Source organism: Leuciscus leuciscus (genome assembly GCF_965113295.1).
Source record: "Leuciscus leuciscus genome assembly, chromosome: 17".
NCBI lineage: Eukaryota > Metazoa > Chordata > Actinopteri > Cypriniformes > Leuciscidae > Leuciscus > Leuciscus leuciscus.
Genome location: NC_138741.1, coordinates 29187782 through 29212053, shown reverse-complemented (window position 1 = coordinate 29212053; position 24272 = coordinate 29187782). Strand labels below are relative to the sequence as shown.

At 39.0% G+C, this 24272-nt stretch overlaps 1 protein-coding gene across 2 annotated transcripts in view; it reads right to left on the bottom strand.

Moving 5' to 3' along the window:
• Positions 1-972: 972 nt before the first annotated feature.
• Positions 973-24272, bottom strand: part of LOC309479472 (chloride intracellular channel protein 5-like) — a 28139-nt gene continuing 4839 nt past the window's right edge. Inside the window, exons 3-9 of one of the 2 annotated variants that reach the window (XM_082143654.1) lie at positions 23636-23806; positions 20545-20768; positions 12749-12858; positions 7473-7598; positions 7282-7388; positions 6880-7058; positions 977-5975 (exon numbers count right to left, since the gene is read on the bottom strand). In XM_082143654.1, the coding sequence (XP_081999780.1) occupies positions 5811-5975; positions 6880-7058; positions 7282-7388; positions 7473-7598; positions 12749-12858; positions 20545-20768; positions 23636-23806 (1082 nt within the window). In that variant the 3' untranslated portion in view covers positions 977-5810. Of the gene's footprint in view, positions 5976-6879; positions 7059-7281; positions 7389-7472; positions 7599-12748; positions 12859-15244; positions 15570-20544; positions 20769-23635; positions 23807-24272 lie in introns of those variants that run through there. The other variant, XM_082143653.1, reaches the window with a different exon arrangement.

The window sequence follows — 24272 nt, the reverse complement described above, 5'->3', positions numbered from 1 at the left end:
TCATATCTCCAAAAAGTCTTTAATTTTATTATATTTATAAAAGAAAGATAGGCTGTACAGAGTCTTTCCGGAAAAAACCGAGCGGCTGGAGGCGTGCCGTGTGGGCGGAGCTTACGCGCCGATAGCTAACAACCAAGCGGCAACATTCTGATCAAGGGGCAACATTCTGATCTGAAAAATGAAGCCTACCCGGAAGTGTGAAAAACTGCAATACATCGAAAAACTGCATCCACTGTTCCTGTAACGCTGGGTTCTTTGGGAAGCTGAACACGGTAAGCTTTCCCTCACATCCAAAAACACTTTTTTTGGAGACATTCTTGAACAAATCCTATGCAGCGTTGCCGATGATTTCCTGTTGAAGCATGTTGATGTGCGCGTTCTCGCTCTCCTCTGGTCGACGTGTGCGCGGGCGCGCTTTTCCAAGAGAAATGCTCATAAGGAGTTCCACTCTCGTCTACGTCATTAGATCCACGATCGAAAAAAACTGCCGAAACTTGTACCAACCCGGAAGTAAGATTTTCGGCACAGAAATTCTCCGTTATTCGTCCAAAATATTTTTTTAAGACTTTGGCCATGTTTAGCATGAGAATCCATCTCTTTAACACTGTAAACAACTCTGAATACATGAAACACCATTGTACCCCCCCCCCTTTCAAAAAAAAAATTCATCTTCCCCGCCATTACACGTGTAGAATTGTTTTGAACATTTCTAATGTTGAAAAATATCTTGTTACACACCACACATTTTTTAAGAACAGAACTTGGAATTACCACAGTTATAGTTTACATGATACCTTACAGTGTTTTGTGTAAAAGTAATTATGAATGAATATACCATTGTTTGTCGCACTCACTGTCGTTCTTATAGGCTATTCATCGTTCATCCTTTTTGATAAAGTGAAAAAAGTAGGCTATACATTGTCAATTGCAGTGTTGTTTTTTAAATAAAATGAAACATGTTGTAATGTCTTACTCTTGAAAAAACAGAAGATGTTGTTCACTGAAGCTTTTATTCATGATAACAGAGAAAGGCTTAGATTGAAACAATAACAAAAGCAGCATTCTCTATGTGCTTTCATCCGTATCTGATAAATCCAACGCATTAACCACATTAATGCAGAAACAAAAGAAAGAACAGCAAATCACAACTATCACATTCACAACTAGGATATTCACAGTTTGACTGGGGAGCAACAGTATAAATACTCAATACATATCAAACGATCTGTAACAAACAAAGCAATAGTGACACATAGTAAAAACATTGTTCCTCACACTTGTGTTGAAACATAACTGTTGGATCCAATATAGTCAGCTCTGCATCATCTTTTATTTTCACTCTCTCTAAGGGTGTGATCACGCTTTTAGATCGGTTCACTTGGTCAGGACCTTAGCGCATTTTAACACCGAACCTAAAGGCATAGGGATATGTTCACAACCTGATTGGTTGGCTTTTTCTACGTATATTTTGCAGCGGAACTTACCGAACATCCAAAACAATGCTATGTGCCGGGCTAAATGCACACGTTTTATGTGCGTAGCCTACATATGATGGCATATGATGGAGCTGAGAACTTGTGATGAGCTAATAAAATGTGTAAAGGAGTCAAAACAGCGGCAGGAATCACACACACAAAGTAAGATCTGCTGCGAGGAGATGCGGTTCTGATGCCTGTACCGAACAGGGACATCATGACTTTGACAAGTTTTTTTATGTCCCGTTTTTGGTTCGTATACATGTCATTGGTCCATGCGTTCATATTTCATTCGAACCTCACCAGAATTCGTTGGGAAGCGGAGCGAGATCCATCTTTTTAGCGGTCTCGGCCCGCTTATTTGGTGGCTTATATCAGGGTTTGGTGGCAGCGTTCACACTTATTCAAATGAACCGCACTAATAGAGCAATCGCCCCTGAGTACGTTTTAATCGAACCAAATGTGCCAAGTGTGAACACACCCTAAAAAGCCTGGGCCAAATAGTGTCTTGTTTAAAAATGAATCCGCAGTCAAATGAACAATCGGAAAGTGTCTAACTGACGTGATCTGGAACTGCGTTAATCAGTTCATCCACGCTTTCTTAATGTTAGGATCACAAGTAAGGCAATGCAAAGACTGTGTTTTTCCACAACTAGGCTTTTCAAAACATCTTGTAATCCTCAGAGGCATCTCTATGTTCTTGTTGCTGAAGTAATCCTGTGTTTGCATCTCTCTCGTATTTACTACTACATGACATGACAGTGGGTGGGGCTAAAGAAACGATGTAGATGTAGGCATAGATTTTCTTCTGCAGAGGCTGTATTTTGTCGCAATATTACGTCATAATGTGACACAATCCAAAACGAGACATTTGGGCAGATTGGTTTCAATAATAGGTGTTTTTGGACTAACAAGGAATTCTTGAGTTCTGAAACTTACAGGATATTTTTAGAGTACAATGACGTGTTATGTCAGATAATCAATGGAAGATTTGATTTTTTCTGGCTATATATATACAGCTGTATTTACTGTAGCCATGAGTACATGGAATAAGGATACCCGATTGAATGCAATCTCATCAATCAAGTTGAACGAAGTGACTAAAAATAAGCCAATGCAAGTCTATTGGAAACTGCAAGTCAGAACATTTTAAAATAAATTTGGAAAAACAGATTTTGACACAGATGTTGTTTTCCTCACAGAGAATACTGTTTTTGGGGGAAATAAAAGTGTGTTGGAGAAGGATTTCCATCTGAAGACATATGATTGGGTGTTTGGTGCGTTGATGCTTGGGATGTGAGCGAGTCGACCCGACCTTTATGACTGCAGGACATTTCATCGAGATAGGTGCAAAATTTAATGAAGCATTTAAGGAGCAAAGCGCATGTTTGACCGGCCCTTTGCCCCACTGCCCAAATAAAGACTGCAGAAATAAATGCAGATGGTTTAAATATGCAGTGAAAGAAATGTGTTGGACGGCTCGAAGATGGTGAAAGGGCTTTCACAACAGGACGTAGGGTAATTAAAACCCATGAGGCCGAGCGGCCCTGAGCTACCAGAGGAAAACCTCTCCTGTTTCGGCATGTGTCCAATCTGATCTCCATGCTTGTTTAATACTGAAGCAATATTATACTGCTGCCAGCTAAACCTGACATCCAGACATCGCATGTGCTGGAAATCAGATGGAATGACAGCTTTTTTCACACGTATTTGACAGTTTGATAGAGGGTGACCATTTGGTTTTCATGAAATATTATCTTAAGCGTCTCATATTGTATCCAGTTGTTGGAACTCAGCAGATGTTCGGTTGTAACCAGGCCAAGTTATTTATGCCATATGAAAATGTTACTAACTGCAGCGTTATTCAAGGTAAGGTGTGTAAATGAATATGAATTAATATTAATCTTTATCCTGCTGGGGGGAAAACCCAACAGCAACATCAAAAACCTTAAATCACCTTAGCATGTTTTAATGTGGTTTACTTTTAACCTGGCAAGGCTGGTGTTCGACTGGTTTAGCTAGTTATATGATCGCCCAACCTGACAAGTGGCCAAAACATCTCAGAAAAACAGGTTTTAGGCTGGTTCAATACAAAATAAACTCACAGAACATGTAACATATCCATGCCACTGAAGATAAATGGCGACTAACTAAGATAAAACAACAATTAAAAAATGCACATGTAGAATGATTTACTAAGCTGTATTTCCTGTCATGTCTCATGACAACGCCAAGTCGATAAACGCGGTAACTGTCTCACAAAATGAAGTTTTATGTAACAAAGTTCGGGAGGAGCACGTTCAGGTAATCAACCAATCAGCTCAAGAGGAAGCCTGTATAAATAAAGCTTTTCCTCACCTCCTGTCTCACGACAAGTTTCTCAGCATCCCTCCACCACCCCATCACCTCACACTCGGCTGGGTCTACCCCAGTATAGGGGGAGTACTCTGGGTTTGGGCAAAATTCCGAGCTCGGAGCCCTCCCCTGGACAGCAAGCCAAATACGCATAAATACTACATTAGATTTCATGTACGTGTGAACTCGTGAAACGGGGGAGGATACAAAGACAGGAGCTTCATTAAACGCGGATATCCGACTAGAAAAGCAGTTCCGCAGCTACAAGGACGAGTTCGGTTAACTTTACAGATCACATGATACACATTTTTTGTATTGAAAATAGAAGCTATTTTCTTATTGAATTCCATCGTAGCGGAGGGACAAGTCAAATGTCTGTGGTAATCGACGACATGTCTTTTCACCTTGAAATATTTATCTTGCAGTATAACACGTGTGTGACCAAACAAAAGAGGCTTCACAAGCTTTATAAAAATATATATATATATTTCTTATAAGAGACCATGAGTTCAAATATATGAAAAATTCCAGGCAGGGCCTAAACATGTGCCTATTTTGTCTGATGGCTTTAATTTGATAATAGAAACAGATTAATCTATGTTTCTATCATGTTATATGTTTGGCAGCAGTTCTTCTAAACCTAATTGATGGAGTGTGTAGCTTTTCATTTCTTAAACAACCTTGTAGGAAGACACATCATGGCCATATTCCAGGAAGACAATGTCAAGATTCATCAGGCTCAAACTGTTAAAGAATGGTTGGGAGGAGCATGAAGAATCATTTTCACACATGAATTAGTGGGAACCTCTTGATGGAAATAAATGTTGTGATGTTTCCGTCAAGAGGTGCATCAATCTTTGGTCAATATCTTGTATTGAGAATACAAGAGTCCAGGACTCTGTAAAGTCTTCTCCAGCACATCCCAAAGACTTTCAATGAATTTAAGGTTCATGTGTGAAAATGATTCTTCATGCTCCTCCCAACCATCCTTTCACAGTTCGAGTCTGATTAATCTTGACATTGTCTTCCTGGAATATGGTCATGATGTGTCTTCCTACAGGGTTGCTTGAGAAATGAAAAGCTACACACTCCATCAGTTAGGTTTGGAAGAACTGCTGCCAAACATATAACATGCTAGAAACATAATAATCACTGCAATAATGAAGCATTTCCCTACCAACAGCGGCAAACCAAACCAAACAGCAATTATTTTTTTGGCCGAGCAGTGTATATCATCTGCAGAATTAGGCCAATTTGAATAGCTCAGTTTTATTAATTTCACCACTAGGTGGGGCTGTGTGCCTAAATAGAATTGTTTTCAAGCCAATTCTAAAGAAATTTAATTCTTTCATGTTCACTTTTTTTCTCCATCAGAAATTATCAAACATTAACCATAATATGCAGCTTTGAAACAATATGAATTGTAAAAAGCACTATATAAATAATGGTAATACTTGACTTGATAATAAATACTAAGGTTACATATAGTACTCTCAGATAAAGCACAAATTTATATCAGGCTACTGTTTCAAAAGCTAGCAAAAATAATTTATGCAACACAAAAACGCAAAGGGCTTTAAATGAATAGAATCACCATCCCACCCTGAAAAGTTATAGAAACAGTGGCACAGTGTTTTTTCTAGACCGTCATAGATAGCGACACTAATAGAGCAGTTTATGTCACTTACAGTCAGTAAACATAATGGCAAAAGTAATGGAAGTACCAACCCGATCTCACGGCAATTCGTACGTATTATTACGAGGTGGCTAATTCGTACGAATTCATACGACCTCACTCGTACGAATTGGCAGTGAGATAGCATTGGAAGTACTCACAAGCATGACGAGGGCAAGTAACAGTTTAGAATATCACAGGACTGAGCCAATATGGCAAATTCTGCTCAAGAACTGCTGAAGGAAAATCATTTTCTCTTTCACTAGTTTTGTATATGATTATTAGAGTCATTGCTTGGTGCGTGTTCATTTGCCCGGCCGCTTGGCCACGTCCTGATAGGCCAGTTCAATCTCTCTGTCTGCCGCACAGGTGTTGGTGAATTCATCACGTGCATAGGCGTTCTGCAGGTACCTCCAAAATCCAGTGAACTCTGATGGAATCTCAAAGTTACGGAATTTCTTAGAAACCACCTGCATGAATGTGGGAAGAAAAATAATGATGAAACCAAACAACTGACACTGCTAGTTTATATTCCAAACAAATCATCCTAAAAGTATTTCAATAAATGTCAGGTTTGGGCAAGTTGTCACATGTGTTTATGTTATGTGTTGTAATTTTATGGAAATCATCATTTGCTGTATATCTTTGCATGTTGCTTTGCTTCATCAATTGTTTTAATTTATCCATTAAATAGAATTTGATGTGTAGATATGATGTGCACTGCCAACATATATTAATAATAATTTTCTACTCAGTACTTTTGCCTTGTTTTACAATACAAATATCTAATCATTCTTAAATCAAGATACATTTACTTGTGGCGCAAAATAACTTAAGATATTAAGTCTTGTTTTCTGAGAAAGTATGAAAATTAAGTGAGTTTATGCTTAAAACAAGAAAACAATGTCTGCCAGTGGGGTCAGAAAAATAAAACTGTTTTCCCTAAGAATTTTGTAAACTTTTCTTACTTCATTGGCAGATAGAAAACACAACTTTATTTTGCTTCTCTCTTGATTTAAGAATCTTTCGATTATTTTATTGAAAAACAAGTCAAAAATACGGTGTGGAAGATGACTGCTTTTAATTTAGACAGTATTTAATATTTCAGAAAAGGTAATCTTCTCAAATCAGTGTTAATAAATTAACAGGATCCCATTGTGACAACTTGCCCCATACAGTATACGAAGTGTGACAACTTGCCCCACTGTATCTTTTATTCCTGGCAATAATGGTGGGAATGTTCAAAACACTTTTAACTTTCAAAAAATTGGATTCAGTTCAATAAAAAGACACTCCTAGAGCGTTTCAGGAATCACCAGTATTTTATCTTGCACTAAGTGATCAATTACACCAGATGTCCCAGTGGTACGTCACCTTCACTACGTGCAGTTTAGGGAGGAGGTTGCAGTCTGAGAGCGTTAATTCATTGCCGTCCAAGTACTTTCGGTTGGAGAACTTCTCCCCCGTACCATCGGCATCAATCTCATCCGGGAGAGGGGAGTTAAGGAAGTTGTCCAGTTTCTTCAGAGCTTTCAGTAGCGCCTTCTCCAGACCTACACAGCCAAAAGTTTGATATGTGCTTGAGCTGAATGTTTTTATCTGAAGAAATATAGTGACTTTAAGTCAAGACAATCCCTGTAAAGGCCTAGCGGAATGTGAATGAGCTTTGGATAACATGTGGCTCCATATTTTTCCGTTGACAGCAGAGCATGCATAAAGAGCTGGAGATATTCCTTCAACCTGTCTAATAAGTTACAGAGCAGACGTTAAACTCACTTGCGTTGGCTTCTGGCTTTGTGTTCTTGATGTAGGCTGAGAACTTTGCAAAGATGTCATTTCCTGCTGTATTTGACTCCTTGTTCTTTGCAACCAGTTTTGGATACCTTTGGAAGAGAAAGAAAATAAATAACAACGCTGTTCACATTACATAAACAATCAATCCATCTATCAGCATCCTGTCAACCTACTTGGGTGGTGCTAGCATCTCTTCCAAGTATTCCTCGATTTTGTTGATGTCTGTTCGCACCTCTCCATTGAAAGTAAGGAATGGCGGAGGAGTTCCAGGAGCGAGATTATGAAGATCAGCTGGTTTCCTTGAAGAATAATGAAAAACTTTAGACTTTTCTGATTTTGATCATTACACAATGTAGAAGAGAATGTTATTTCTGCAGACCAATTAAAAAATCACTTTTCTTTGCAATGTTAATGCATTTCTCATTAAAACAGGATATTTTGGTGGGACAAACATGTAAAGCAAAGGTTCTCTCCCAGGGCCCACAAGCGGGCCTCAACAAACTTCCAAGGGGGCCTCAAGATGACTTATAATGATTTAAAATAAGATAAAACAAGCAAATAAGATAAGCTATAAAATAACTAAATTCAAGATATTGTACTGTGTTCAATAGTTTTGGTTGATACGATATGACACGTTTGGGTGTGGCCAAGGTGAAACCGAAAACCCTTTGACATAAGATTTTCATTTCTAACTTATAAGGTTGCTCACTAAATTCTTTTCTTTGGCCGAATGTGTTCGATAAAGTGGGGCAGTGTGATTCAGGTAAAGTGGGTGACCTTCAACCTTCAGTAATTATACTAAAATTCATAAAATAAATGTACATTCACTGGTTATTTTATAGTTAGTATAATTTCTTTTTTAGAAACAGAAATGAGTGTGTAGTCAGGAAATTAAAGTCAGAGATGGAAGGAAGGAAAGAAAGAGCAGAAAGGAAGGTATTAGATCTATTTAATATGTGGAGTGAGGAAAAGATGAGGAGCAACATTTAGACGCAGAGTATAAAGCTTTAAAATATGGACACAATCACTTGCTCGCTGTTCGCCTGGGTTTTGACTTCTCGCCTGCCTGATTCTCCTCGAGTTCCCCTTGGACCAGACGCTTTACAGACTGATTATCTGGTTTTTCATTGCCTGCGGTCTATTCTCTCTTCTATTGGGTTTAGCCCGGCCCTGAGCTCTACGGCTCATCGCCAGTTATTTTAGCTTAATTAATAAAGATTGTATTGAGCATGTCAGATGGATCTCTGCTCCACAGAGCGGTCTTCAGTGGGTCTTGAGCTGCTTCTCTTCCTCCTCACCAGCCGTATGACTGTGCTATTTACCTTCCCAGCACCTCTCCTCCTCACGGATGCCTTTTCTCCTTGTCTGCTCCTGAACGGGCATTAAAAACAGGAACCCCCCTCCTCTTACTGTATGTCTACAGCCTTTGAGGTCCTGCAAAGTTCTCCACGAAATTGAACTTAGACAATGCTTAGCATCTTGTTTCGGATGAGGGAGGGGGACGAGTGGAAGACAGCTTTTAGTACCCCTACGAGGCATTTTGAATATTGAATTTAGCCTGTCCAATACAGTTTTTTATATATACGGCCCGGACGTCTTCCAAGCACTCGTCAATGACAAACTGAAAGACATGATCAATAAATTCGTCTTTGTGTACCTGGATGACATCTCAATTTTTCCTCGCTTATTTCAGCTGCACATCCAACATGTCAGGCAAGTGCTACAGCAGCTGTAAGAGAACCAGTCGTTTGTGAAGGTTGAGAAGTGTACCTTTAATGCTCAGTTGGTTCTGTACTTGGGGTCCATCATCTCAGTGGAGGGGACTGGACCCTGCAACGGAAAGTCTCTGACTGGCCGGTGCCTTTCTCTCGTAAAGCAGTTGGACGCATCAGAGGTGGGTGTCAGAGCAGTTCTTTCTCAAAAATCCCTTTATAAGTTGCATCCGTGTGCTTATTATTCACACGTCACTCTCCCACAGAACACAATTACGTCATCGGCATCAGAAGCTGCTAGTGATCCGAAATCGTACTTACAGGGGTGGAAATCAACCCGCGAAATGCTTTTTAGTCGGCAACTTAACTCAAAAGTAGCCCAATTCTGGCAACACTGCTGATGATGTGGCTCTTCCTGATACTATTCTGCCTTCAGGGCAAGTGGTGGGGGCCGTCGCCTGGGGTGTCGAGGGCCAGGTCAGGCGAGCCCTAGCCGGAGTCAAGGTGCCTGAGGGGTGTCCGGCGGGTCTGTTTTTTTGTGCCTGAGATGGTCCGCACTGCCGTCTTGCAGTGGGATCACTACTCCACAAACTAAAATGCTACCCTGGTGTGAGGAGGTCGCTGGTAGCCATCTGTCAACGTTTTTGGTGGCAGGCCATGACTGAGGACATCCATCGGTTCGTGGGTGCTTGCAAAGTTTTGTGCTCAAAACAAGTCTTCCCATCAACCTACCGTTGATCTGCTGCACCCTTCCCATTCCTTCCCTCCCCGGTCACATATTGCCGTGGATTTTGTTACCAGTCTCCATCCATCCAGCAGCAGTACTATGATCCTTACTGTGATTGATTGCTTTTCCAAAACTGTCCACTTCATTCCCCTTCCCAAACTCCCCTCGGCTAGGGAGACAGCCCGGGTGGTCGCTGACCACGTCTTCCAGATTCACTGCCTTCCGGAGGATGTGGTGTCTGACAGGGGGCCCAGTTCGTGTCCCACTTTTGGAGGGAATATCTGCCAGCAGCTGGGTGTCTCCGCCAGTCTGTCCTCAGGGTTCTATCCACAGATGAACGGCCAGACCAAACGTGCAAACCAGGATCTCAAGCAGATGCTCCGATGTCTGGCCACCCAAAACCCCTATACCTGGAGTCAGCAGCTTACTTGGGCTGAGTATGCCCATAACTCCTTGCCGGTGTTCTCGACTGGATTTCCCCCATTCATGTGTTGTCTCAGTTATCAACCTCCTCTGTTTCCTTCCCAGGGTGTAGAGGCTGCTGTCCCCTTGGTCCAGGCATTTATCCAGCACTGTGTCATACCTGGAGGAGGACCAGTTGGTCCAGTCCAAGGGGCTACTAAAAGAGCTGCTGACTGCTGCCGAAACTGTAGCACTCTGTACATATACATATATATATCTGTGGGCAGAAGGTGTCAAGCTGCCACCCAGGTTCATTGGGCCATACCCCATCTTTAAGGTCATGAGTCCGGTGACAGAGCAGCTTCAGTGCACCCTCTCCCTCGTGTCCACCCTGTCTTTCATGTTTCTTGTGTAAAGGTCATTGTCAGGCTGATTCTTGATTCCAGATGCCGTGGACGGGGCTTCCAGTATCTAGTGGACTGGGAGGAATACGGCCCGAAAGAGAGATGTTGGGTCCCAGCTCGAGACATTCTGGACCACTCGCTCATCACAGAATTCTATCACCGTCATTCTCCTCTGACCCGGGGTGCACCTGGTGCACCTTGCCCTAGGAGGTGGGAACTGTCAGGACTCGGGTTTGATCAGTCCCTTTTCTCTGGCACTACTCTTTGTTTTTGTTTTCTTCCTGCACGTGGCGGCCGTTCTCAGCTGATCACGCTCTGCATTCAGCTCACTCTATCCTGCTCACGAGATTCTTTCACAAGAGCTTTCTTTTTTGTGTCTCTGTCAGCTCGACTTTAAGAATCAATTAGTGACTCGTACTTCTGGAATTCTCCCCTGCTTTGGTTGCCGATCTTTGTTAACTACCACTGCCTGTCACTTATCTCAGACCTGGATTAATTCTCTGTTTGCTCTCCGTTCGCCTGGGGATGACTTCTCGCCTGCCTGATTCTCCTTCTCCTCCCTTGGAACAGACGCTTTATCGACTGATTATCTTGTTTTTGACTATTGCCTGGTCTGCGATTTATTCTCTCTTCTACTGGGTTGAGCCCGGCCCTGAGCTCTACGGTTCGGTACCAGTTATTTGAGCTTAATTAATAAAGATTGTTTTTACTGAGCATCTCTCTACTTTTGGGTCCTTCGTTTCCGGAAACCTGACAACGTCAAACTTTTCTAAATCATGAATATAGGAGTTTGCGTTACCATGGAAATTATACTTTTAATGGGCCCCTCCCCCTAGTGGGCAGTGTCATAATGTGTCAAAATTATTTAATTATTTAATCTTGACAAAACACATATCAAGTGTATATGATTTAAGATTCAATATTTGGTGAATGTTTTGTGATAGAAGCGATATTGTGACAGAAATTTATTAATTTGTTACAAGAGAACGTTATTTTGTAAAATATATATTTAATATATTAACAGCAACCCTAGGGCTGGGTATTGATACAGATGTCCCAATTTGAGTAGAATCCAATTTGCTAGATCTCAATTCGATTCTCAATTCAGTTCAATAAATAATTTTCCCTACCACAAAACAATTAATAAAATAGTTAGTTTTTGCATTTGTGCATTTATTATTGTACTGTCCTCCACACTTTTTAAAACAAAGTTACACCACTGTATCTAACTAATATAAATTTGAAATATTATTAAAGACAAGTACACTGTCATTAATCAAATAAGAACAAATAATCAAACTGCAAGCAAAAGCACAAAAAAAATACAATAGAACAAAGATACAAATTAAATAAACAGTGCTTTTCAGGTTTTACTAGATCTAACAGTAGTTTTCAGGTAGGCCTACAGAAATTTAATAAAGTAATCAAATGTAAGCTAACGCTGCATATTCTGTATAAATTAGATATAGATTAATCCTTTTTAAAGTTACAAAAGTTATTCAGTCAAGTTCATTGAGTGATTTTCTCTTTGTCTTTTGTTGTTTGATCAACTTTAAAAACCAGATGGCAGCAGGAATATTAGGTTATTGTCACTTTAAGACTAATTTACGGATCCAATATACTGATACTGTCCACATGCGTTGTCTTTCTCAACTGTTAACATTTCTTAAGACATAGCAGACTATGTTTACTAGAAGAACACTCGCCAAGACTAGCATTTTGATATCATTTTGTGTGAATTTGTCCGTTCAAGTGCAAGAAGACGAGAAAGACAACTCAATAGGTATTCACGCACTGTCTGAGAACGAAGCTGCTTTCTGGGCGCATTGTTCAGATTGGCAAGGCTTAAAACATGGTGCAAATGATAATCTTTCGTGAACATGCAGCACTGGCATGATCGGGACAGTGACAGTTCCATCTGTCCGGAACGTCTGTCACGCTGAAAGGCGCACCTGCATCTGTCATGTTAAGCACTGAATGAATGACAGGCTCCCCATTGTAACATCGCACAAGGTAAATAAGAGGATGACATCTTGTGGAGACGACTAGTAATAAGATTCACATTAATCAGATTTATTATGTTCAGTGTTTGCGCAAATAAATACGGAAAAAATATCTATTCAAGGCTTTTGAGGATAGATATCGAATCGAGCACATTTCAGCACTAAAAAAAATATTTTAAAAAACAATTGATATTTCATTACCTTTTCAGATCGACAGTGGTGACGTTAAACACGACTCCCTTTAGCCACAGGATCATAAAAAGCCTTTGAGAGAAAGGACAGTTTCCGATACTTTCACCATCACTGCCAGCCTGAGGAACACAAACCAGACTCAATACATTCACATCATATACAGTAAGATATATGAATATAATAATCAAGACAAAGTACAATAGTACTGTACCAGTATTTTTTCAGGCAGGATACATTTTTGAAAAAAGTTTTTTCGCAAATCAGCAATATAAAAATTCTTGCTATTATAAAAGTTGTGTATAAAATATAAATTTTTAAAATGTACAGTATATATTAGGGTTATAAGTTATTTTTTAAATAAAATATTTCCTGTATTATAAATCGATGAACTTTTGCTTAAAAACAATGAAAAAAGCCCTAATTCCTCTAAGTTTAAAAAAAGGTCACCACAGATAAAAAATTGGAACAACCATATAACAAACGTCACTGCTTATAAGTATCACTTTCTAGAACTGTTTAGAACTTTCTAGAACTGTTTAGAACTTTCTGGAACTTTCTAGAACTGTTTTTCTAGAACAATCCAAATCTTGGTATACATATGAGGGACAGAGAGAGGGGGAAGCTGTTTGAGCAAACAACTCAACTTGATACTTTTTTATATTTTTTTCATTAGCAATTTATAATGTTGCACAAGATGAGTGATTCTACCTTACAGAAGACCAAGGCTATCTGGACCAATAACCTAGTGAGATTTCAGCAATCACATACAAGGAGAAGAAGTGTAGAAGTGTGCCTTTAGTTTAGAAGAATCTTCACTGAGAAAAGTGCAGAATGCCCCTCCAAATGCACATTTTTGGAAGGTTCCAGTTTCTTGTAGCAGAAATTAAAGGAAGAAAGGAGCGAATAGTGGATATTTCCAAGTCACAAAAATATGGAAGAATATATTGAACTGGAAAATTCTATTTATACTTCAATGATTAGTGCAAATGTGAGATTATTAAACCCCTGAAAGTCATTCACCTTTCAGTACATGATTTGTAATCTTCAAAACAATAGTACACAATACAAAGAACCAATGTGATTCGGTGCCAATTTTCCATATCTGAAATTAGAAGAGCTATCCAATAGCGTCCTTAAACTGGGCCAGTAACCTGAGCCGGACATCAGATCGGTGCTCGAGCTGAATTATTCATGGAAATTCCATTACCTGCCCCATTAGCCCACAGCAAAGGGGTTTTAGGTCATACTGTACCTGTCAACAGAACTTGGTTAGACATCATCCAAGCCGCCTAAATTAATGTGTTTATCACTTGCTAGGATAAAATGCAAAGAGATTAGTTTTCAAACACCCTTCTGAGTTAAACACTCAACGCTTGGTTGGCTCAGATCGAATGTCCAACGTATTGCTGATGTTACACCTGTGGTTATGCTCACACACGAGACATTTACTGTATGTGCCTGGGAAGTTTTTTTTTTATTCTGACATTACTCAATCCACCCAACCTGTGGAGTACTCAAACCTTCCCATTGGATAAAAGATCTTCAGAGCAAGGACTAAATATAATTTTAATATTAAAAGAAGTTATTGGATTTCTGAGTGGCCCGGCTCTTTGAACATTAGTTAAAGCTGGTTACCAGGGCATTTCTATGCTGTTGCTATGGTGTTTTGAGTGCTTTTTTGCATGTTGCTATATGTGGTTAAAAGAATGTTCTAGGTGGTTACCTACTGGCTCAGTTAAAAAGAGCACTTCTAAATCTCTGTGATCAGTAACATTTTTGTGCTTGATTTATTGTCTAGATCACAGTGAAGTAACAGGACACAACAAGAAGACACATGATTTAAGGAATCATTAATGTCTGTAACACAGTATGTGAAAGTTTAAAACTAAGAGTTAGGGGTTTTGTCAATTCACTAAGCAAATAAGCAACTTGGCAAACATCACAAATAAGGACAATATTCAGCAACTCAATCAAGCAGTAAACGCATGCCAGTCAAAGTTTTTCTGTCACTATTAGCTCTATTTATAACTTTGACTCATGCAATAAGACGCCATATGGAATAAATACAGTATCTGACCTTATGATGGTTCTTTGATTTATAAATGCTTTTAATAATGTCTTTCTCAACTTTTGTATTCTTTTCACTCTTTCAGCAATTTCAAATGTTCTCTAAATGTCCCCACATCTGCAAAACGTAATGCAAAACAAACCACAGTAAGCAGCAGAAGTTCCCTTCAGCCCTTTAGAGGAATAAGAGCATGAGGTGTTGATAGAAAGAAAGAAATAATTCAAGAAGAGCCCAGAGTTTCTGCTTTGAAATGTTACCTGCCCCCTTTTGAGTCCTATCCTGGGCCAAACACCCATCTTAACCTCAACCGTTGCCAAGAAACTTGTCAGATTTCTTACAACTGGTTTTCAAAGGTAATGCTGCCAATGATTTCTGACTATTGATTAAGTGCACAAAACACAGTAAAAGAGCTCATTAAAGGTTATCTTCATGCTTACCTTCACAAAAAGCTCAATATCAGGATCTTTGTCCTCCTCATTTGAGGTCATATCGCTTAAGCTCACTCAGATTCAGAGTCTGACAGAGAATGGTGAATATGAAACCTCCTTTTCCTTGGATGTGAGTTTGCTTTCAGGATAGAGTCTTGTATGTGTCCAGCAGGGTGTTGTGATATGGTCTCAGCGCTGTAACAGGTTGGTGGCTGTGCTGTCGTTGTTTTGATTTGGCCCCTGTGGTCAGCTGCCAGTGAGAGACGCTCCAACGGTCACAGGAGGTACAAAAATAGCCTCCACGCGGCGCAGGAGCAAAAGGCAGGAGTTCAGTGTCACCTACACCATCATCTGGTTTCTAACTCACTGTAGCTCGGGTCCTTTATAGAAATATGATGAATCATATTCCACACCTTCCTTTCAAAACTTGAGTCACGAAATACTGACCTCTCACAGCGCTAGTGTGAAAATCCAAACAGGGCTTAGGAATGACTCAAGGGTCATTCTGTCAAATCAACCACATTTCAGAAACTTTTAAAATGTTTGATTTTGTTGAGGTTTTTTCTGATGAAAGACAAATATAAATAGCGATGAAAGCCAATATATTAAATGCCATGGATGAATATTTACTTGGTAATAAACTATTGTGTAGAGGGGTCAAAATGACTAGGCCTATTTTCATATGTGATTTGGAACCAAATTACAGGTGGAAGAAAATGACTTTAGCAAGATGGCAGCATCACTACTTTATTTTTACACAGAGATTGGTAGGTATGTTGGTAAAATCTGTTGACTTTAGCAATCCTTGTTGCATTGTGTATGCATGGAGACAGCTCAAAAATGGGAAAAAGCCCTTTTTCCTCCAAAGTTTGCATGCCTGTAACTCAAGAAGTACCTTTTTAGATTTTCTTTTGGAGTCTGCATTTTTATGACCCTGTTCAATTCCAGAGAAATGGGGATCTCAATGTGGCTCTGTGAATACATTGTTAAATTTTAATGTTAATTTTAGGGACCTCTGGTTAGGGTTGCCAGGTTTGTGTAACAAAACTAGCCCAATGGCCAATCAAAAATAGCCCCAAAATAGACCAATCGCCTTATCGCAAATATCAAAACTCAAAATATGGCACTCCAATTCCTAAAATATATATTTGAAAACCACTAAATAGCTGAGTAGTGATCATAAACAGAGCTTAAAGGCTCCCTCCCAGTGACCCTCCTTCACAAAACTTAACATCTAGCACAGTTTTATCACTGGTAGAATGTAAAATATTTCAATACAAGCATTTTAGTGAAATATCATTTATGCAATGTTAACCTTTTACTCGTGGGGGTAAAAATCAACCCTCAGCAACGAGGCCCAATTCTGTGGGAAAACGCAGTACTTTTAAGTCATACAAAATGTTTTCTCCACGCTATTTGTTCCTTATAACTTTTTTCTCAATGTCTTTGAATCAGCTGGTGTTTAGGTGACAAACACACTGCAGTGGCATTCTTAAATTTTTAACTGTGACATACAAGTGTCCTAGTAATTTTTAAGGGGTCAGTCCCTGTCTCTGAGTAATGCTCATAATCAACTGGTGGTTCTCAACGGATGGTGTTTAGTGTGGCTGGGTTATGGGTAAAACATTCCAGTAAGTTCTCTCTAAATATAGAGCTGTAACCTCCCTGAACACTCATTTACACATGATTACTGACCTCAGGACTGTACAGTAACAGTCACACACTAAACTGTTGCTCTGTATTCAACACCAACTAACCAGATAAGTATTTGTGGTACGTCATATTAGACTACGCAGATTATACAATTCTAACAAGACTATATATACACACTATTACACACTACATACAATGCCTGGCCAAAAAAAAAAAAAAGTTGCTGTTTGGATTTAAATGCTTAAGAGTTTATGATTGGATAGTTATTGCAGTGATTATTATGTTACAGGATCTCACAAAATCAACCATTTTAGTATATCTTCTCAAGGGACAATACTATAGAAATGAAACTTGGATATATTTTAGAGTAGTCAATGTGCTGCTTGTATAGCAGAATCATTTTCAGAGGCGAAATCGTTTGCGTGTAAACGAGGGGCACAACTGAAGGGAAATGTCTCCGTTTTTCAAAATAACCATGTACGTGAAAATGGGGCCTAAGGCAGTGGTTCCCAGACCTGTCCTGGAGTACCCCCAACACTGCACATTTTCTTTGTCTCCCTAATCAAACACACCTGATTAAACTCATCAGCTCATTAACCCATGTGATAATGAGCTGATGAGTTGAATCAGGTGTGTTTGATTAGGGAGACAAAGAAAATGTGCAGTGTTGGGGGTACTCCAGGACAGGTTTGGGAACCACTGCTCTAAGGATTTGAGAATTAGAATGGTTGCTCTCCACAAAGATGGCCTAGGCTATAAGAAGATTGGTAACTCCCTGAAACTGAGTTACAGTGGCCAGGGTCACACAGAGGTTTTCCAAGACGGGTTCCACTTGGAACAGGCCTCGCAAAGGGTTGATCAAAGAAGTTGAGTCCTCGTGCTGTGTGTCGGGTGCAGAAGCTGGCTTCAAAAAACAGACTCATGAGTCCTGCCAGCATTGCTTTAGAGGTTGCAGAAGCGGAAGGTCGGCTTATCAGTGCTCAGACCATACAACACACACTGCAACAAGTTGGTTTGCATGGCCGTCGTCCCAGAAGGAAGCCTCTTCTGAAGCTGGCTAACAAGAAAGCCTGCAAACAGTTTGCTAGATGTAGAAAAAACTGTTATTTTAAACCATAATATTTCACAATATTACAATTTTCACTGTATTTTTGATTTTTTTTTTAATCAATGTAGCCTTGATGAGCATAACTTTTTTTTTTTTTTTTTTTGACCCCAAAGTTGTGAATGGTAGTGTTTATATAGTATATAGGGTGATAGTGCATTACTGATAATTATTGCTGATAATCTACCAATAGGCAAGTATCAGCTGATTAATTAACGCCAATTCTGTACATAAAAACCTTGAAACGTCAACTGATTGTCTTCACAATAGTGTCATGATATACAGTGAGTACAGTAACCTGTAGTTGTACAATAACATGAAGTGAGACCTCTAGTGGTTGCTTGACATCTACAAAGAACTGCTCATCATACCTGATCACCATAACAGTCACACAAAAAAAATAACACTCTTTAAATATCTGAAATAGATATTTTATTTGATGTTGATGACAAATGTCGTCATTGTGAGAGTGAGAATATGTTCCATTTACTTCTTGCTTTGCATAGATTCACAAAGATTCAGAAAACTCTGAACATACGACCACAAATATTTGACAGCCAAATACAGCACAAGCAATGTTGATTTCCTTTGTTTCAGTAACCTTCCTTTTCAGTAACTAAAGACTGATTCAAAAATAATTTTTGACCATTGCTAAATGTACAGACAAAACAGCACGAAATAGTTTTATGAAATGACGAGCCTTGGAAAAAAATAACAATGTCATTTTAACAGTATTAAAACCAGCATTAAATCAAAATCACAAATTATAAAGCAATATCCTTTAGCTATTTTCCACTAAAATGAGCAACGCCATTTAAAAAGGAACAACTAACTAAACAGGAAAAATAAAATCTCTTAAATAAAAAACTCACTCATTTTGAAGCATGAAATCATTTTTAAAGCAGCAGCGGATTCCCTTCCCCCAAATCTGAACACACAGATTATAGTGCAACAAGCAAAACAAACTTTACAATGTATTTACACACATACAACAATCTCTGAGAAATATTCAACAATGCTCAAGATTATTCTACTTTACAAGAAAACATTCGATCTTCAGGTAAAAAGCCCTCTTAAACCCTACAGAAATATTCCTCAGTAGGGATTCATGAACAAATGTGAGACTGATCATTCCTTTATAGACAGAGCAACACTGAGATCTAGTTGCATTTGACCTAAATGTGTCTCTTGTGCAAAGAAAAAAAGATAGAGCAACTGCTAAAAAAAGAAATAAATATTCAAATTGAGCTGGTTGTGTATTCCCTGGCATGCAAAAACAGATGTAACTTGGCTTAATAAATAAAGTTTCAATATCAGCAATATCAGTATGGGCATTTTCAAGTAACCTCAGTATCTTGTTTACAAACCTTAAAAGGATAGTTCACCCAAAAATGACAATTCTGTCATCATTTACTCACCCTTATGTTGTTCCAAACCTTTATGAGTTTCTTTCTTCTGTTGAACACAAAAGAAGATATTTTAAAGAACGTTGGTGACCGGACAGTTGATGGACTCCTTTTTATACAATGGCTACTGTCAACTGTCTGGTCACCATCATTCTTCAAAATATCTTCTTTTGTGTTCAACAGAAGAAAAACTCGTGCAGATTTGGGACAACTTGAGGGTGAATACCCTATCCCTTTAAACACACACACAAAAGACAAAGACAGACCATAGCTAGTTCATAATTATTATTGCTTATGTTCTGCATTTCTTAAAAGCATGGTAAGCCTAAGGAGATCACAGAAACCATTGCATTACACCCTATGGTCTACTTACTGTAGGCTTACGATGCTTTTGGGAAGTGCAGAACATTTCAAGAGTATAAACCATGGAGTACCTCAGTAACCTGACTGGTAGCATATAATATGCATAGTTATAAAGCAACATTTATATGCTTAAGATAATGCAAAAAAAAGCATTATTGGAAGTTGCACTATTGAATCATTCCGAAATCGGTGTCAAACGTGACGACAGCATGCTTGTGCGTGTTAGGACATTATCTAACACATTCGAAATATATTTAGTTTTTTTGTAAATATTGGTGTTGGCCAGAGATCTCATAACCTGGTTAAGAACGAGGCACTAAACACTTTAAAACTAAAGTATTTCTAGCTCAACAGCCGATGTTGAAGACATGTTTTGTCATGTTGTTTAGTACTAATGATGACTACTCCTTATTGTGCCTACAGTGTATTTTACAGGTTCTACAAGAGTTCAATTTCTCCCTTACAGTTTCGATATGATTGTCATCTCTGCACAATTTCAGTATTTAAAGGAACAGTTCACCTGAAAATAAAAAAAGGCAGTCATCATTTACTCAACCTCATGTTTTCCCAAGTATGGTAGAATTTTTCCATGTGTGGGTGAACTGTTCCTTTAACATTTTGCATATAACACTTCATTCAAGTAAAGGTTCATCATCAGCGTCGTCGTCATCTAACTCCAAGCGGGCGAATGGACGTGAAGACGAGGCATCTCTGTTCTTCATCAGCTTGAATAGGCAGGTGAAGATGGTCAGGATTATTAAAACACCAATGACGATGCCCACCGCTAATGCTAGCTCTCCGCACTGCTCGTTGACTAGCGCACAACGCACGTGAGCGAAGCTGCCGTTGTTGGCCTTTGGAGAGATGCCAATGAGGTGGCACATGAGTGGGTAGAGATCCACGCTGTTAAAGCTCGACATCTTGTAGCCTTTACGGAACGCGGGCCCATGGGCGGCCAGGAAGGGGTGCATGCTGGGAAGCGTATTGTCATAGCCATGATCGCCCACTGCAAAAGACAAGAAACAGATGAAAAACACTTAAAGTGCCCCTATTGTGCTTTTTCAGATATTACCTTTTATCTAGTGTGTAATATAGCAGTTTGTGAATGTAAAAGTTTCAAAGATCAGAGTGCACAATAAATGGAGTTATTGGCTGTGTCCGAAATCGTCCCCTATACCCTTACATACCGGCACTATTGCAGGGGACGGCCATTTGTGGTGGTGTCCGAAACCAAAGTGGACATTATCGAGGGCACTCATTCAATCCCACAATGCACCACAATAACGAGTGTAGTGTACAACTGATGTCGTTAATGTCTAGAGAATACCCATAATGCACTGTGACGGTCGCGCAGAATAAATTCCCTGAATCATCTATCCATCAATTTACGGTAACACTTTACAATAAGGTTCATTAGTTAACATTAGTTAATGCATTAACATGAACTAACAATGAGCAAAACATTTGTTATAGTATTTATTAATCTTTGTTAATGTTAGTTAATAAAAATACAGCTGTATTTTCATTGTTTTTTCATGTTAGTTCACAGTGCATTAACTAATGTTCACATTAATATTAACTAAGATTAATAAATGCTGTAGATGTATTGTTAACTAAGGTAGTTAAACTAATAAATCTTATTGTAAAGTGTTACCCGCTTTCCAAACCGCTGGTCCAATGTGGCTACAGCGTAATATCATTCAGGTAAAAATTCCTTTGAAATTGATTATTAAATTGTTTCCTTAAAGGAGAAGTTCACTTTTGAAAAAACTTTTGCTGATAATTTACTCACCCCCATGTCATCCAAGATGTCCATGTCTTTCTTTCTTCAGTCGAAAAGAAATTAAGGTTTTTGATGAAAACATTCCAGGATTTTTCCACATATTATGGATTCCATTGGGACCCAAACGGTTCAAGGTCCAAATGACAGTTTCATTGCCGCTTCAAAGGGCTTTAAACGATACCAGACGATGAATAAGGGTCTTATCTAGCGAAACGATCGGTCATTTCAAAAATAAAATAAAAAGTTGACGTTTTATAAGCACAAATGTTCGCCTTGCTCTGTTCTGTGATGCGCGTTCGTGACGTCACGTAATACGCAATTACGTTGAAAAGGTCAAGTTTGATGTGTTTACAAATGTGCGGAAGGAGGACCATATAAACATTTTCAAATGTATTTGTGTCAGTTTATCGTTTAAAATGCCCATTTCGTGTGCGCATCCTGAGTGTTTTAATATTAAAAAGCCAAAAAGAACATTTTCTTCAATTTTTCAAGCGTGACCTTTTCAACGTAATTGCGTATTACGTGACGTCACGAACGCGCATCACAGAACAGAGCAAGCCGAACATTTGTGCTTATAAAACGTCAACTTTTTATTTTATTTTTGAAATGACCGATCGTTTCGCTAGATAAGACCCTTATTCATCGTCTGGTATCGTTTAAAGCCCTTTGAAGCGGCAATGAAACTGTCATTTGGACCTTGAACCGTTTGGGTCCCAATGGAATCCATAATATGTGAAAAAATCCTGGAATGTTTTCATCAAAAACCTTAATTTCTTTTCGACTGAAGAAAGAAAGACATGGACATCTTGGATGACATGGGGGTGAGTAAATTATCAGCAAAAGTTTTTTTAAAAGTGAACTTCTCCTTTAAGATTTACATTTATGCATTTGGTAGATGCTTTTATCCAAAGCAACTTACACTGCATTTCAAGGTGTACATTTACATTCTTATCAGTTCTTGCTTTCCCTGGGAATCGAACCCATGACCTTTGCGTTGCAAGCGCCAACGCTCTACTGTTTGAGCTACAGGAAAGTAAACATGCTAGTTTCCATGACAGAGTTCAAGATAGATCTTTTCATTACTACTGGAGCTGCCAGTTTGCTAAGTTTCAAATGATTGCAGTATTAAACAGCACAAACTATGCAAAAGCGGAAGTCCTTCCGGCACACTCAGTGTCCGAATTCGATCACTTGTTTTCGTTCCCTCCTTCAAGTGGACTATATTAGTGGAGTAATGTAGGGAATAGTGAGTGAGAGTATAGGGGGTGATTAACAACACAGCCATTGTCTCTCAAAAGAAAGAACCGATTCTGAACCGCCTGAAACGAGTCGTCAGCAATTATAGTCTTGCTTCCTGCTCGAACCAACATAGATTTATAACACATTTGCATAATGCCAGCCTATGGTCTTCAATGGCTGCCCTCAAACAATGTCTATTTTGACCCTTACGCTGTAGTTGTAGCTGAAACTGGAAGAGTTGGTTTTGTGTTGTCGACATGTCGAGAAGACGCTGTGTTCTGGCCTGCGAAAGCAAATCCACTTTGATGCACTTCCAAAGGATGAGGACTCGCGCTCAAATTTATACGTTAAAACCGCCACCATTGTTACTTTTCATATCATTGTGTACACAAGTGCTGAGGAAGAGCTAAAATTCAGACAAGGTAATGTGTTTTTCATTTCTGACACATGCTGTAAGCGGTAGACCAGTCACAACAGACTGGGCCCTCTGACCAATCAGAGCAGAGGAGGCTTTCGGAAATTAGGGGTTTTAGAGAGACTGGATCCTTTATCGACCGTTTCAGACACTGTGAGAAAAGAGGTGATGCCCAGTATTTTTGCAAATTAAAGTGTATTTTGACCTTGGAAACCTATTGTAGGAGACCTCCGAAACAAAATTAGAATCATTTAAAATGGCATAATAGGGTGTCAACGCAAACTTGCCACAATAATAATGCAATAAGTGATGCTTGCCTTTGCAAAACACATTAATTCATTATTTTTTAAAGAATTAAATAGGAAATATTTTTAACATGGACTTTCAAGGCAAATGTAACCTTAAAAATGACTAACTGCTTTCAAGGAACACTTACATCGTGGGAGTTTGCCATTTTTGACAATCGTCCAGCCTTCATCTGCCACCAAAATGATTGGCTGAATCCTTACGTTGTTTTTATAGTGCAGCCTGTCAGGAACATCATCCTTCAGGTACGCCTTCATGTGATCGTGACAAATGGACAGGTTTTTGTATACGGTGGAATTATCTGTAAATAAATGAAAAAATAAATAAGAGGGAAAAATGCAAATCCAGGTGGAATCTGTAGACTTTTTCACATTTTCTGTGCTGATTTTAGAAGGGAGGATTCTGAGGATAGATAGATAGATAGATAGATAGATAGATAGATAGATAGATAGATAGATAGATAGATAGATAGATAAGGGTGTTTATATATATATATATATATATATATATATATATATAAAAATGTGTGTGTGTGTGTGTGAATGGCAAAATGAATAGCAAAAGTAATCCAATTAGCATAAATAAAAAAGTTTAAAGGTGCTCTAAGTGATGTTGGGTGATGTCACTTCTTGTTGACGTTCGAAGTATTATCAAACAAAACGGAGGCTAGCTAGACCCTCCCTCCTCCTCATCTGCACTAACCCCCCAAACCCCACCCCCAAATCATTCTTGTCAGTTATTGGCTGGAACAGTTTTTTATGTTTTCG